General features: G+C 39.4%; 1 protein-coding gene across 1 annotated transcript in view; it reads right to left on the minus strand.

Moving 5' to 3' along the window:
• ITGA2 (integrin subunit alpha 2) overlaps nucleotides 1–16072 on the minus strand; it is a 105525-nt gene that overhangs the window by 11280 nt on the left and 78173 nt on the right. The window contains exons 18-28 of the mRNA XM_054032893.1: nucleotides 14918–15028; nucleotides 14500–14582; nucleotides 13849–13990; nucleotides 12142–12234; nucleotides 10022–10098; nucleotides 9777–9860; nucleotides 6363–6465; nucleotides 5362–5472; nucleotides 4233–4337; nucleotides 3302–3415; nucleotides 348–437 (exon numbers count right to left, since the gene is read on the minus strand). Of these exons, the coding sequence (XP_053888868.1) occupies nucleotides 348–437; nucleotides 3302–3415; nucleotides 4233–4337; nucleotides 5362–5472; nucleotides 6363–6465; nucleotides 9777–9860; nucleotides 10022–10098; nucleotides 12142–12234; nucleotides 13849–13990; nucleotides 14500–14582; nucleotides 14918–15028 (1113 nt within the window). The remainder of the gene's footprint in view (nucleotides 1–347; nucleotides 438–3301; nucleotides 3416–4232; nucleotides 4338–5361; nucleotides 5473–6362; nucleotides 6466–9776; nucleotides 9861–10021; nucleotides 10099–12141; nucleotides 12235–13848; nucleotides 13991–14499; nucleotides 14583–14917; nucleotides 15029–16072) is intronic.

Genomic DNA, 16072 nt, shown 5'->3' on the forward strand with positions numbered 1-16072 from the left:
TTTGGATCAGATGGACTAGGAAGTTCTCTAAAAAGATATACAAAACCAGTATTCCAGGTTAAGTAATGTCAACACATACCCAGACCAAGGGAAGGAGATGTTTTTGTTTCTACTGTTGTAACAAAGCATTTTCCCAAAACTATTTAAATTTACATATTAATGAACTAAATCCTTGGGAAGAAACATTCTAAACCATAGCAGTGTGTACGACAATGAGTATTTAAGATAAGAGTCACTAGAACACAAAGATTATTAAATATGTCCTCTCAGGGACATTAAAATAAAATATTAGCCTTTAGATATAGTAAAATATAAAGAAAGAAAACACTTCATTGAACAACACTCACAGTTAGGGTATTCTCTCCAATTACAAATAATTCTGGGTTATGCGTATCAATTTCTGCATCTGCTGTCAGCTGTAACATCTGGAAAGTTGACTGCAATAGAAAAATAAACTTGTAAGCATCTGATCAAGCATTCCTATAATGAAGATGTTTTAAAATAATTCTCCTTAAGTGAATGATACTCTAGAGCTAAAGAATATTATAGTATTCTGAAAACTGGAATTATATTTGCCATAGCTTATTGATCCAGTATCTACAGGAAAGTAATGAATAAATATGCCAGTAATGCAGACTTCAACTTTGCTGTGCTTACCGTTAATAAAGACTTTTTTATTTAAAAAAACCCCTATTTTCATCATATAGTTCAGAGAAAAGAAGATATTGAAATATCTGTCATTGTTTGAAAACGTCTGCTGCTGTTTAGCTGTGAAGGTGGCCAGAGAATCAGAGGGAAGGGGAGAAATGGAAAGGCAATATAGCACAGGATGGGGACATACTTCTGGCATTTAAAAGAAGGGTAAAATGAGAATGTGCTTTTCCCTTCCTTTTCCTCTGTGTCTCTATCCAACTTCTCTCTGCTTTTCTTCTCTTTACTTTTTCCTAGCACTATCTATTCTTCCCCATCCCTCAGCATCTGACCCTCCTCACTCTTTCTGGACTGAAAAAGGTAAAAAACGGAATACTTTTAAAAAGTATTCTTGTGCCTGATCCAGAGATCCCATCTCCTTCCATTAATATTTCCAGTACTAGTGAAGCCTGCACAGGAGTTCAAACATTGCCAGTTCAGTACGACTGTGTTCCATGTAACACTGCATATGCGACCAACAGTACAGGGATATCAGACTAAAGGAGTGCTGTAGGAATTGGTTGGGTGTTAGTAGAGGAATGTGGGCAGAACTCCAACTACTGCATTCAGTACTGGAGAAGCTATCCCAGATAGGATAAATATTTGGTCCTTTTATCTCTTGAATGTCATCGTTCTCTACTTGACTGTCGACTCCTCAGAACACTCTCCTTTCTCTTTCCTGCTTCACAGATGCATGCATACCCTTCATCCTTTTCACACAGAATTCCTGTCATTCTAAATGCAAAGGATTATGGAGGTGCAGTGCCATCCAAAAAAGGCTGTTCATGCTGGAGTACTGACAATCAAACGGAGGATATGCGGCCATGAGATGAGAGGGGAAATCGTAACAGATTTTTTTCTGCTAGAGGGAAGCCAGCATTACCTGCTACCTCTCCTGCTCTCTCAATGCACAGCCATTTACGCCCTTTTATTCTGACCTTTTGTGTATCTAAAATAACATCCAAATATTTTTGGTTCAGCTCATCAAAAAAATAAATACATTCTTAAAAAGGACACTATAAAGGCAGGCAGATTCTTGATTCACACACTCTCATAAGCCTATTACACTATCAGTCTGACCTGAGGGCTTTTTTTTTTTTTTTTAATGGTCTAAGTATTGACGTTTACAAGAATCCTGCTTGTAAATTTCAATACCCAGTCACAAGACTTGGCAGACAGAACACAGACAGTGCGTCATATGCCTGAGACTGCAAACAAACCCAGAATGTTAGGAGAGTTTTGGTTGGTTGCCTAGCTGACAGACAGACATTGTTTCATTTCAGAGGGCTGATAATTTCTTCATGATTAGTGTTATGTCTGGGAGGACATGTGGGAGTTTAAGATGTGATAGTCATGATTATTATTTAAATGATATTTTAAGCATACTGTAAAATTCAATCTGGGATCTGTTTCCTTGACAAGTGACCCTTTAAAAAACCAAACAAAAGGTTTTTATATCTTTGTACTGAATGTACACACCTTTTCTGAAGAAAAATAAGTGACTACACTAATGATAGCATCAAGTTCTGGGCTTTTGGTACTTTGAAGTGATTAGAATGAATGCAATATAGGCAGGCTTGGCAGGATTCGATTTAAATCCATAGATATCAGTAAATGTTGATTTCAGCTGATGCACTGAAATTGATGAATAAAATATCCATTGGATATGGATATAGCCTACCCCCTTCACTTTGCGCCTTCAGGGAGTGGGTGTCACAGGCCATGCAACATCTCAGGGAGTCCTCTGCAGCCCTGCTGACATGGGAGTCAGGGAGAGGGGCTATGATAGCAAGGCTGCAGAGGGCTCCTTGCACGGCTGCAGGTCCAGTGACACCCAATCCCCGTAAGCACAAGGTGTGGGGAAGGCTGCGGTGCTGGTGAGGCAGATAAGAGACCCCAAGCCAGGGCTGCAAGGAGGATGACAAGCCCCTGGACATAGGGAAGACCACCCCACAGCTGAATAGGTTAAAATAAAGTAATAAAAATCTTAAAAATAAAAATAGATACAAATTGGAATAAAAGGTAAAACAAATTTGCAAAAAAATAATAATAAAAAATCCTGACAAGCCAGAATAAAGGTTTGCTGCAGTTCAAAAGCGAAGATTATAATATGACTTCACAATAATTTATTGCAGCCGTGTTGGCCCCAGACCTGACGAAGCACTCTGTGTAAGCTGCTTCTTTTCAACCAACAGAAGTGGGTCCAATAAAAGATATTACCTCACCCACCTTGTTTCAGTGGTTTATTGTCATGTGTTGTCTTTTTCAGCTCTATGGAAATTCTAGTTTCTGGTTACTTGAGCTTATAGGACAGTCTGCAAAAGCAAACACCATGTGCCAGCATCGAGGAAGATTTGTGTCACTATTGTAGCTGCAATGCCTCAGTGGGTGTCTCTCTCTCTATTTAATATTTTAAATGGTTTGTTACACAGACTTAATATCTATTTCAGCTTCAGTTCCAAATTTTTTATTTAGGATAATAGACAAAATAATGTAAAACAAGAAGAAGAAGAAGGGATTGCTATGGAAGGAGCGCTTTCAGTGTTAAGTTTTAAAAATATCAGCGAGCATGACGTACATGTTCCATCAAAAGGTACCTGATACTACTTACAGCTGCAAAGGTCCCATTCCAGATTCTGGTAGACACATTTACAAAATACTCTCCTTTCAGTGTGAGGTCTTTCAGACTGCATGTAATTGTATTACAATGCGTATTCTTACAGTTCTTTCAGAGAAGGGGAAAAAAGAGGTATTAGTAGGATTTTAAAAAGCATAATTCACTTTAACAAATACCACAGTTTTAATTCAAAACTTGGTCCTTGCTGCACAAGTTTCTTAACTTAGTTATTCTGTATGTATTAATTAAATGCTTGCGACCCATGCTAAAGCCCCCTGCTTATCTATAGGGCAGATACAGTATGAACAGTATAAGTGAAAGTTTACTCATACTTCACCCCTAACCCAGAGGGATCTCCTCCAGCCAGAAGTCTCATTTCACATAGATCCTTAATGTTATATAAGCATATTTTTATAGTTATTTCTGAGGTGGTTTAGATTAATTTAGTCAGCGTTAGTGATCTCAGTTGTCCAAAGACTGGAGCAATATTAATAGTCAGATGGTCGCTATAGGAAAAGCTAAAATAAACTAAACTAGACAGACACGAGCAGCAGAAAGACCAAAGTCTGAGTGAGCTGCAAGGAGTAATATTAGGGACTGTTCTGTGAAAAAGAGATAACCATTTGCACATACACAATAATACATACATGCATGCACACAGAGTAATATGCAGTGGAAAATGGGCTGTGGTTACTCTGCAGAAATTTTAGCTGTCGAAAGAAAAATATATTACAAAGGAGGAGGAAACAGCAACACAATACAATTATAGGCCCCTATACTGCATTGTGATTTATGGAGGTGGATTGCTGAGCATGTGTGGAGCACCACTGATGCCAAGAGGGCCCTGCATGGCACAGAGGTCTGCCTATCTGGATTACAATGCAGGATTGGGACAACAAATGTTATAGTCACAGCTTTTCCTTACTAGTTCTTTTGCAGCTCTGAAGTTTTCTTTCTTGAAAGATGCAGAATAAGATGTTTTTCCTATTTGCAAAGGATTAATCTTTGCATCACAACTGACACCTCCAGCCTAAAAAGAAAATGCAGAATTATACTTGGTGGAAGGATAAGGGTGATTTTATGTGCGTTCACGTGTGTGTGTAAAATACTGAATGCTTTTGGAAAATACTGATAATGTATTGATTTCCTTTACAATTCAGAATTAAATTGCTTTAATATTTTTTGGTAATTCTAAGAAAAATTAGCTTATGTTTATTAATTTTACACACTGATTTAGGATTTGAAAGAGGGTCCAGTTGAGAAGTACATGACCTTTGACCTATGTGTAGGTGTGAAATATTTTGAAAACATTGTCTACACTAATTATGGACTGTGTTTTTTTTCAACGTACATAAAGGAAGTGCATTCAGATAAGATGAGTTTCCCTGGGGGCAATATTCTTAGTATGTTCTGGATGGAGAATAATGAAGGAGCCTGTTCCATTCCTGACAGTCTTAACAACAACACATGCTTAAATCTAGTCCCAGATATGGGGCTGTTTATTAAACACTGAAGTTGAGATCCTGGTCCCATTGAAATCAGTGGAATACTCCTATTTGGAAATCACTTATTTCATTATGTTACAAACTTTAATTATGTGATTACATGCCATTTTTCCCACCAGTGCTTGACAGGTACACTAGGCAATACTATTATCCCCATATTTACAGATAGGGAATTGAGCAACAGAGTCACTAAGTGACTTGCCCAAGGTCATGTAGGAAGCCTGTGGCAGAGTAGGGACATGAATTCAGACTCCTATGTCCTAGGCTAATGCCTACCTCTGGGAGCATCCTACCTCTTTCTCCTATCAACTAGGACTGAAAAGAAAGAAAGGGCAGAGTTTCCCTCTTCTCAGGATGGAGGAGCCACTTTACCAGTGAATGGAGACAACATCAATACAAACATTGAAATGCAGGCTCAGGATATCACAACATGACTCCTTGTTGACTGTCTAATCCTAGGTCTCAGCTCTTATACCATTATTCTAATGAGTCTACATTATATTTATTACACAAGTTACAGTTTGTAATTGATGTAGTTTAGTTCTTCACCTGATCTGTATCCAGTGCCGTTAGATACATCAGAGGATTGTTTCCTTTAGTCGACTGTGGAAAATGGATTTTTACAGAAGCCACCTTTACTGGAATGCTTCCCATTGTAACCTAAATAGAAAAGAGCTAGTTATTAATTTATTTAGCTATAACTGGATACAAACAAATTATTCAGCTATACCAAGAACATCAGAATGCTCTAAGACTGATTAAAACTCTGAACTGCTTTCATTGCAATAATTTTTCTGATACCTATACTTATCTCTAACTGGGCAGTAATTGCATTATACCAGCATTACATGTAAAGTAATTTATACCATATGATTTTGAATACCTGGCTGCTTTCTAAACAAAACTTTAATTAGTTGCATAAAACACTTCTGGAAAAGCAAATATTTTGTCGCATCCAATAACCTACAAGATAGGTTACATTTACATTCCAATAGTTGTTACCATTAAATTTAGGGTTCCACCATGTTACATATTTGCAACCAATTTAGGTTCCTCCATGCTGCATATTTGCAGCTAAACTTTTTCCAGAGTTACATAACCAATACTGTTATCAATAATCAGACTTGTTCATGTACCTCCTTGAACAGTGTGTCTTATTTCAATGGCCCAAATCCTGCAAAGACTTATGAACGTGCTTAACTTTATGTACTGTGAGTAGTCCCGTTGATTTCTGTCTGCAGAGGAACTGATAGACTGACTTCACTACTAAGAGTGCATAAAGGTAAGCACATACGTAAGTCTTTGCAAGATCTGGGTTAATGTGAGCAATTGGAGAACCAAACATGCATAAGATTGCCCATCACTAAATGGAAATCTTACCTTTAAGCAGTGAAGGTTCTGCATTATGGTGGTGAATCATTTTCCTCATTGACCAGATTCATAAAGCAGCACAGTAAAACATACCAAGGACCATCATTTTGTCTGCTCTTTGGGTACAGACTATAGATAAAAGGCAAGATCTTGTCTCATCTCCAAAAATGTTTACTAACCTTCACCGAAAAATTGAACGCAGGACCAATCTCTTCAAAATTATTCACAGTGGAAGGAATATTACGATCAGAATATACTTCATAGAAATTTATGTTGGTAAGCCTGGTAATCAACCATAAAACAATAGATTTTTATTTGGCAGCTATGTAATTGGATGCTTTTGGGTTCATTATAAATCAGTGAATCAAAGTTCAGAAGTGTAAGAAGAAGAGATTCAATTATTTGTATCCTTTTTTTAGTTTAATGTTAAAAAGTTGTTTAAGAAACAAGAAATTTCTTATTGGAGCCCAAATCTCAAAGAGGATTTGAAATGTAGTGCAGCACAGCAATACCATGAAGTGGGAAAAATTTGCCACTGATGTTAAAATATACACATTAAACAAGGAATATATTATTGCTGCTGCAAACAAAAAATGAATGTTTTTTATCCAGGGATTTTTGGAAATGCTGATTATTGAAAAGATAACAGATGAAGTGTCACATACATTTTAACACTAATTTTGCTACAGAATAGAGGTGTTTTAGAAGAAAATATCTGTCATGGAATGATACAAATAAGGCTGAGCTGATCAGCAAACATTTTGGGAGAAAACTCATGGATTCATCCTGCTGTTGGGACGTAATCCTGATGTATCTAACGGCACTGGATACAGATCAGGTGAAGAACTAAACTACATCAATTACAAACTGTAACTTGTGTAATAAATATAATGTAGACTCATTAGAATTGGCACACCTGGTGAGGTGTCACATCTGGGTCTTTCAAGATATTGTAATAGTTTTCGCAAAATTGGGGCTGTTAAAATTGGCCACTGTATTTGTGGGCCAAATTCTTCTAAAATTAATCTCTCAGACCTTGTCTAAACTTGCCTATACTTGCAATAGTATGTAAGGTACATGTAGCTACATGCACAAGGGCTCTGGCATCTTCCCATTGCTGGAGCCTTTCACTGTGGCAGGAAAGGGCTCTGTCAAGGGGGGCCTATTGAAGTCTTTCCCTACTGCAGAAGAAGACTGGAGACTTTTCCTGCTGCCTCCCCTCTGCCAGTCTTTCTCTGCTGTCAGATTCTTTTACTGAGGCAGGGAAAGGCTCCAGCTGTGAACAAACCAGCGTAGACATGGGAGGCACAGCTTGGGTGCATAGAGAGCTGTGTAAAGTATTACGTAAGGGTTCAAATGTGTCGGGCACTCTACTCTACTCACTTAAACAGTGCCTCAGTGTTTACACTGCTACTTATATCCGTGCTAGCTGGGATGCAGTGTCTGTATTATACATGCCACCATAAGTGTAGAACTACCCTCAAATTCATTGTTGCTGTGCACTTTTAAGCAGAGGCGACCTTTCACCTCAAAAGTTGAGTTTGGAGTGATTGCTGTTTGTTGTTTTCTATCAGTTTAAGTTTATAAATGTCATTGGGATACCTTTGGCATGAAGCACTACACAAAGATAGATAATATATTTATTCCTTCACCTGTAGTTCACTGCATGAGCACATCATATATAACCATAAATAGTTTATCCTAGATGATGAGGTTTTCCTTGATCCCAAGCAAACTATCCATTTTGAAGAGGGCTTTCAATACATTTGAGCCAGCAAGCCCACAACTGTATATACTGTACATTAATTATATCATTAAAAACAGAGCACTTTTGTTGGTGGTTCTTGTGCTGACCTAGCTACAATACAGATGTTACAGCCAGCATTACCTATCTAGGTAACTATATGGTTGCCACGACTGCAGTATTTGAGCACCTATAATATCTGTACCTGGCTAAGTATGTATTAAGGGTTGTGTAGCTACATATCTAATCTTTTTATTATTTTTCTTTTTAAAAGCAATGCCATTATACAAAGAGAATAAGACGACCTTTCCTGTACTTGATAAAGCAGGAATTTCTAACAGCAGCCAAATAAAGATAGTGAATCTAAGGTGTCATAAATATAGAGGGAAGGGTAACAATCTTTATGTATGCAGTAGCATAAAATTCCACCTCTACCACCATGTCAGGGTTCCCCACACAACTCTGAACTCGGGGGTACAGATGTGGGGACCCGCACGAAAGACCCCCTAAGCTTATTTTCTACCAGCAACACTCATGTCTGACCCTGGGCTAAGGTCCCCAGACTTTGACAAACCTTTCCTAGTAACCACAGATGCGTCTGAGCATGGCGTGGGAGCAGTTTTAATGCAGGAAGGACCGGATCAAGAATTCCATCCTGTCATGTTTCTCAGCAAAAAACTGTCTGAGAGGGAAAGCCACTGGTCAATCACAGGAAAGCAATGTTACGCCATTGTGTAAGCTCTGTAGAAGCTACGCCCATAAGTTTGGGGACGGCGTTTCCACCTGCAGACCGACCATGCTGTGCTAAAGTGGCTTCATATCGTCAAGGAAAATAACAAAAAACTTCTTCGGTGGAATTTAGCTCTCCAAGATTTTGATTTTGAAATACAACACATTTCGGGAGCTTCTAACAAAGTGGCTGATGCACTCTGCAATGAAAGTTTCCCAGAACCTTTATGTATGCAGTAGCATAAAATCCCTCCTTGGCAGCTGTAGTGAATCGCCTTACCTGTAAGGGGTTAAGCAGTTCAAATAACCTAGTTGGCACCTGACCAGAAGGACCAACGAGGAAAGAAGATACTTTCAAATCTGGGGGGGAAAAGATTTGTTTGTTGTTCTCTTATGTTGTTCCTCTCCAGATGGAGGGAGAAGGAAGTAGGTATAACATCTCCTGAAAATATAGGTGGAATAATCCATCTAAAACCACAGAAATTGTAAGTAGGGCAAGGAAATGCGTTAGATTATCTTTTGTTTTGGCTTGTGAATTTTCCTATGTTACAGAGGTAGTTTTATTTCTGTTTTTGTAATTGTGAAGCTGAGCCCAGAGGGGAATCCTCTGTGTTTTAAATCTTTTCAATACCCTGTAAAATTACCTTCCGTTCTGATTTTGCGGGTGTGATTCTTTTACTTTTTTCTTTATAATTAATTTCTTCTTTTAAGAACCTGATTGATTTCTGTGTCCTGAAGACAAAAGGTCTGGTCTGTGCTCACTTTGCTAAGGCAATTAGTTGGTATATTATTCTCAAGCCTCCCCAGGAAAGGGGGTGAAGGGGCTTGGGGGGGTATCTTGGGGAGATAGGGATTCCAAGTGACCCTTCCCTGAATTTTTGTGTAAATCGCTTGGTGGTGGCAGCAATACAGTCCAAGAACAAGGAAAGGAATTTGTGCCTTGGGAAAGTTTTAACCTAAGCTGGTAGAAAATAAGCTTGGGGGTCCTTCATGCGGGTCCCCACATCTGTACCCCAGAGTTCAGAGTGGGGGGGAACCTTGACATAAGGTCTCTCAGAGGGACCTTTATGTTCAAATACCTTTGACAAAAATGACAGATACTTTTCTTTATTCAGCGTACCTTGTTAAGTGAATTTCTGCATCATACCGCAGAGGAATTGACAGGTAGACCTGGTTGTCTGCTTCTTGCTCTTCATTACTTTCACTATTGATCAAAAACATAGTTTGTTCACTCATGTTTTATAACTCACAATTACATTTAAAAAAATTATACTGGCAATCATAGTTAACTTATTATATTTTAACTCTGCAGCAGTAGCAGGGGATGCTTTTTAAATGAAATTATTATATCAGAATATACTTTACCTCAAAGCATGAAAACTTATTTTTGCCATATCCTGAAGATTTTTTAGATTAAAGTCAAAATTAATATCGAAATATACCTAAACAAAAGATAAACAGAAATAAACAAACAGATTATACAATAAGCAAATTTAAAGTGCTTACAAACAAATATAATTAATTATAATAATTATTTATCTGCATATAAACATTGAGTGTGATGGACACACCAATGCCTGGGTGCTGTCTGCCCATGCAGGAGTAGGACAAAGGCAGAGCACTGCATGAGGCAGTGGCAGGAGCCTGGGGCACAGTCTGAGGCAGCAGCTCTGGTAGAAGCTCTGCACTTCTCAGTGACCTGCCTTTGGGCTTTACTTTTTTTCTTCCCAGGACTGCGACTCCCTGAAATTTAAGCATAGCTCTCAGCCTTCATTTTTATAGGTGAAACAAACCATCCTCTTGAAACATAGGATCTCTATTCTCCTGATCTTCTTAGTAGCTCTTCTCTGCACCTGTTCCAATTTAAATTAATATTTCTTGATCATGGGTGACCAGAATTGTATACAATAATCCAGATGAGGTCTCACCAGTGCCTTATACTATGGCATTAATTCTTCCCTATCTCTACTGTAAGTACCTTACTTGAGACATCTTAAGATCACATTTTTTCATGACCACATCACGGTAGTGGCTCATAGTCATCTTATGATCAACCAAGATACCCAGGTCTTTCTCTTCCTCTGTTGTTTCCTACTGATGAGCCCCTCATGTATTACAGAAATTCTGATTAGTCCCTAAGTGCATTACCTGGCACTTCATACTATGAATTTTTAACGCACTTCTATTACTCCAGTCCTCAAGGTCTCCAATTCTTCCTGTATAATATTCACTTCTCTGTATTGATAGTGCCTCCCAACTTTGTGTCATTAGCACACTTGATTAGCACACTCTCAGTTGGTGCCAAGGTCGTTAATGAAATATGAAGTTATTTGGGTTATATACATTCTTAAGCATTAACTCAGCAGAGGGAACGTTTCTGTTCTACCTGGCAAGCTTCTCATTGTTCCAAATTACTCTGTCATGGAATGAGAGGACTATTTCCCTCCTGCCCCAGGGGAACAGAGAAGAGGATGGGCTTCCTAAAACCTTGGCTATCCTGAGATTTACACACCTCCTTTCAGGTGCTGGACTACCCCTTCTTCCATGGCAGCACAGCTCCCACAAACTGGTTATGTTTGCAGCCCTGGAGAGGGAGTTAATGTTGATGGAACCAAGCAGGAATTCCTAGCTCAACAAACTGCTCTGGGCAAAGTCTCTGATGTCTTTTTCCTACACAAATCTCAGAACCATTACTCCATCTTCATCCTCCTTGACCTGTCAGCTGCCTTCAACCCAGCTGATCATGCTCCTGCTCTTGAAGTCTTTTCATTCCTTGGCTTCCATGACTCTGTCCTCTCCTGGTTCTCCTCCAGCCTCTCTAACTGGGTCCTCCTCATCGATCCTCCAACTTTCTGTGGGGATTCCACAGACTCGGTCTTCTCTCCCCCAGTTTACATTATATCTCTGGGTAATCTCATCCACAAACACAACTTCAACTACTATCTCTGTGCTGATGACTCTGAGATCTTCCTCTCTACCCCAGTCCTGTCTTTTTCTGTCCAAACTAACATCTCAGTCAGTCTTTTGAAATCTCCTGGTGGGTGTCTAGTTGTCAGCTCAAGCTAAACATGGCTAAAACAGAGCTCTTAATCTTTCCCCCACTCTCCCCACTACCTTCTTTCCCAATCACTATGAATACCATCATCATCTTGCCTGGAAATCTGTCCTGTGCCCAGGGGAGAATATCATAAAGACTGGCTGCTTCTCACCTTCTGTCCCCAGCCCCCGTCCCTCACAGAGATGCAGCGTTACAGTAGGGAGACGCATACTACAGAGCCACTTCTTTCCCCAGCCCTGTGGGCTTGGAGGATCTTTGGGTCATTATTTAGCATCATCAGAACAGGCAACATGTAACCCAAAGTGAGGTTTGAATCTAACCAAATCATTAATAAGAAAACAGTGCTTGTTATTTGTGAAGGGGGATCCTTTTATAAGCATTGTGGTAGGAATAACAAACTTACTTAAATACAAAATCTGAGCAGTACCTGTTGTCCCACTTTAAAAACAGGATAGCTGACTTGGCAAATTACTAATTTATGGCCAGTGCCCATCTGACACGAGATTTCAGTCCCATCAGCCTAGAGGGAAAAAAACCCAACAACCCAGATATTAGCTTCTGCTACAAAACCATAGAATTCCCTACACTACATTTTTCAATGTGACATCTACCGTGTAAGGTCAAATCCACCCCTGAATCCAGCTGCAGTTCCACTATGGGCAAGCTGTTGAGAGGCTGTGCGGGGGGGGGGGGGGGGGGTGTTGGACTGGGTCAGGTGAGGAGAGGGAAGATAACAGGGGGACTGTGACTACATATATCCGCTGGCAAACTGCTTCTGTGCAACTGCTTATCGTCTAATAATCCCACGAGGGGGCTGTACTTAGAAACAAGTATAGATTGGAGGTCAAAGCGGTACATGCTTTATATTAGTAACGACCCCAAAGTGACACTGAGGAGTCACCTGTTCTTCTGGGTGTAGTGACACCTACAGCATCAACTCTTATTGGGCTTTCAAGCACAGAGTGGGAATTCCATCCCCAAGCCCTCAAACAAAGCCAGTGTAAATGGGTTTTGTGCATGGGACCAGATTTGGCCGTTTCAGAAAATTAACCTAAATATGAACTTAAACAGAGAATCCTCCTTGAATGATGGCGTTCAGTTAGTTCCCATTCCATTGTCTAGTTCTATATAGTTCTGGTTCTAGGCTTCTTTCTGCTCTGAAGCAGCAACCTTTTTTGGGGAAAATGGGTTCCCTTGAAGACTGAATTTTCTCTAAGCCAATGGATTTTTTAAAAATCTGATTTTTGTTGTTCTTTGTGCAATGGAATCGTTGTGGTTGTGCTGTACAATGGGGACTGGTGCATACCAGGTGAGTGACATGGAGCCCATCTATTTGCATGCAGGAGAACATGGGTCTTGGTTGGGCCTGGGCAGGGCCAAGGAATTTGCCTCTTCATGAATGCTCCCATTCCTTCCCTGCATAAGATATTTTAACCACTGGATTCTAACCCTCACCGGAGCAGCCTTGTAACCTGGGCCAGGCACTGGGGTCTGGATTTTATGCTGTATTAACCGGCTGGGAGCAAGAGTTCAGATAAATGATTTATTCCAGTCCCAAAATAATATGTAACATTCCTTTCTTTTTTGCAAGGAAAAAAATCCATTAGAAGCATGGTTTCTGGTAGAGTGATCATCTTGATCTGACTAACGGTCTAGTTGAAATACATGACCTTGGCAGTAATGCTATTTCTGGCTCCAAAATCTGTGTTTTGAAGCTCTATCCATGTTGCACACTTGATTTGTCAAGTATAAACTCTCTGTGGCACAGCAACGGTATTCAGAAGTGTTGCTGGGGAGTCAAGCAGTAGATACGGGATGCCAAGTCCCAGGGTAAGGAAAAAATGATGGTAATAGTGAGGCTGAATCAAACTAGATAGATTGCCAGCTTTTTTGTTGATCTGGCTGTCTCTATCCTTGATCTAGATAAACTGATACGCTACGTTTAATTCTGACTGATGCTAAGACAAAGCTGGAAGATGATTTTGGTATCCTAGGGAATAAGTTGGGTCAGAGGGGGTAGTTTGCACATCAGCCTTTGCTCGGAAAACGATACTAGAAAGAAAAACGTTTCTCTGGGAAACCAGAAAAACAGCAGTAATAGGAAAAGTTGAGAGGAGGTGAATATTTTACATACTGGTAAAGAAGATGAAGCAAAAAACAAGTTTTCTGAAAATGTAGCCTGGATTCTGGTGTTGTAGGCATTTTCTTTTTTATTTCTCAGCTTCACACTGAATGTTAGCCTTCTGTTCTTGCTGCTGACAATAAAGGGCCGTTTGCTGTTGAAAAAATTGTTTGGTATTATAAATATAGTAACTAGTGCAGTTGCAGATCACTAAAAGGCATTATACTTCCATTAAGCAACAACTACTCACATGCATAGCACTATCAATTTTCAAAGTTCTACATACTTACAATAACTTTATAATAACTTTTTACAATGGCTATAAGTGAGGTGAACTCGTCTCTTAAAACTGACCTGAATGAACGCTTTCTGTAAAGCTACATAATCTTGACTATGTACTATCAATATGACATTATTAAGTTTTAACAGTAGAAATGCTGTAATTCTCTTTAAAAGCAAAGTAACTGTAAGAATTCAGTTGCCTTCCAGCACAGTCATACATCTGTCTACAACAGCTGGTTTCTCATCCTCTATCAGTGGTAGAAACTGAAAGACTCTTTGTATATTTTTCTACAAATATTTGCCGCATACTCTTAAGTTTTTATTCAGAATGCAGTTGGCAAAAATGTTCCTTACGAAAAACTCACTTTATTTAACACTTACCCATCATCGGTTTTCTGTTGAACCTCAAGAACAAGATCAGAAATACAGAGTTCGTCCTCACCACAGTCCTTAACAAAAGGGATCTACAGGAAAGGAAAAAAAAATTTCCTGTACTTCTTTAGTTTCAAATTACAATTTGAGGACCAGATCGACTATATCTAATTTAACTTCAACACCTTAGAAATAACTTAGTTTTATTATCCCCATTTTATAGATGTCTCAGTGAGACTTATAGACACTAAGCAGCTTTTGTAAAGTCATACAACGTAAAAACTGGGAAATGAACCCATGCCTTCTGTGGTCAGTACAATGTCTTAACCATAAGACTATCCTTCATCTCGACATACTCTGTTGGTGACAAGAGGAGCAGTGTTGGGGGAGCACTGTGTGCTTTCATACAGTAACATTCTATACTTACACTGTAGGCCACAGTGGCAGGTGAATATATATCGAGGACAGGACTGGAGCCAGGATTCTTGAGGCTAATATCAATGCGCAGACTAAGGGAGTTTACAGCATCAGAAGGCTCCTATAATACACATATATATTCAATGGCAATTAGCTGTTCAACAGATCATTTAAAACAGTATAACATATTTGCCATTCAGAATATTTAACATCCTGTAAACAACAGAGACTAACACAAAGTGTTTCTTCTCTTCTTCTAATATTGCAGCATTGCCTTTTTTTAACTTTTTGTTTCTTCTTGTGCTGGTCTGCTAAGCAGTATTACAGCAGAACCTACCAGTGTCAGCATTTCCATTATAATACCCACGGATTTGTAGAGGCTGTAATTGTTTCTGTGTCTTTGGTGCCTGGAAAGTCCCTGCTGTTGCAGAGGCTGCTTGCTATTCAGAAGACCAAGTTATCCCTTAGAAGCAGCCACATGAAACCAGTTTCATTCTTTCCTGGCTGTTTAAGTCTGGCCCTTTCCCAAGCATGGATTCACTGACTCTATCCCACTTTGCCTGACTACCATATATGGCAAATGGGCCCTTATAAATGACATCAGGGGAAGCACTAAACATGTGGAGTATGTCTCCCTACCATCATCCCTTCCTGATTTCCTAGTAGTGAATGGGTTCTTCCCAGATCAGTGACAAACTGATTAAAACTCTCTCGTCCCAATCCCTCTCTGAAATGAGGCTGAACCAAGAGGAGTTGATGGATGTGACCTATTGGCCCTAGTGGCGAGTAAGAGTATGAGGAAAGGAAGAAATCCCCAAAGTTAACTATCTGTAAATAGATTGGTTTGGGTATTTTTTAAATTCTTTATTGAAGGCAGGAATAAAAGAACCAGTTCCCTGACAGTCTCATCACCGTTCATGGAATCAAGCAAGGGGTTTACTGCAGCTTTAGGAATCTGGGTTGTTTTCATTGTTATAAAGAAGGGCAGTTGGGTTTTTTATGTCTGTACACCAGGTTGACTCACTTCCTGAAAAGACCAGCCTATGCTGCAGCCCCTTTCTGCAACCTTCTAGGGCTGGTACACACCAGAAGGCGGCTTAGGCTGTTTACCTTGTTTTTTTTTTTAAATAAAAAAAACGTTTGCCACTTGTATCTTTGTACAGCC

Source organism: Malaclemys terrapin, chromosome 6 (assembly GCF_027887155.1).
Source record: "Malaclemys terrapin pileata isolate rMalTer1 chromosome 6, rMalTer1.hap1, whole genome shotgun sequence".
In the NCBI taxonomy this organism is placed as follows: Eukaryota; Metazoa; Chordata; order Testudines; family Emydidae; genus Malaclemys; species Malaclemys terrapin.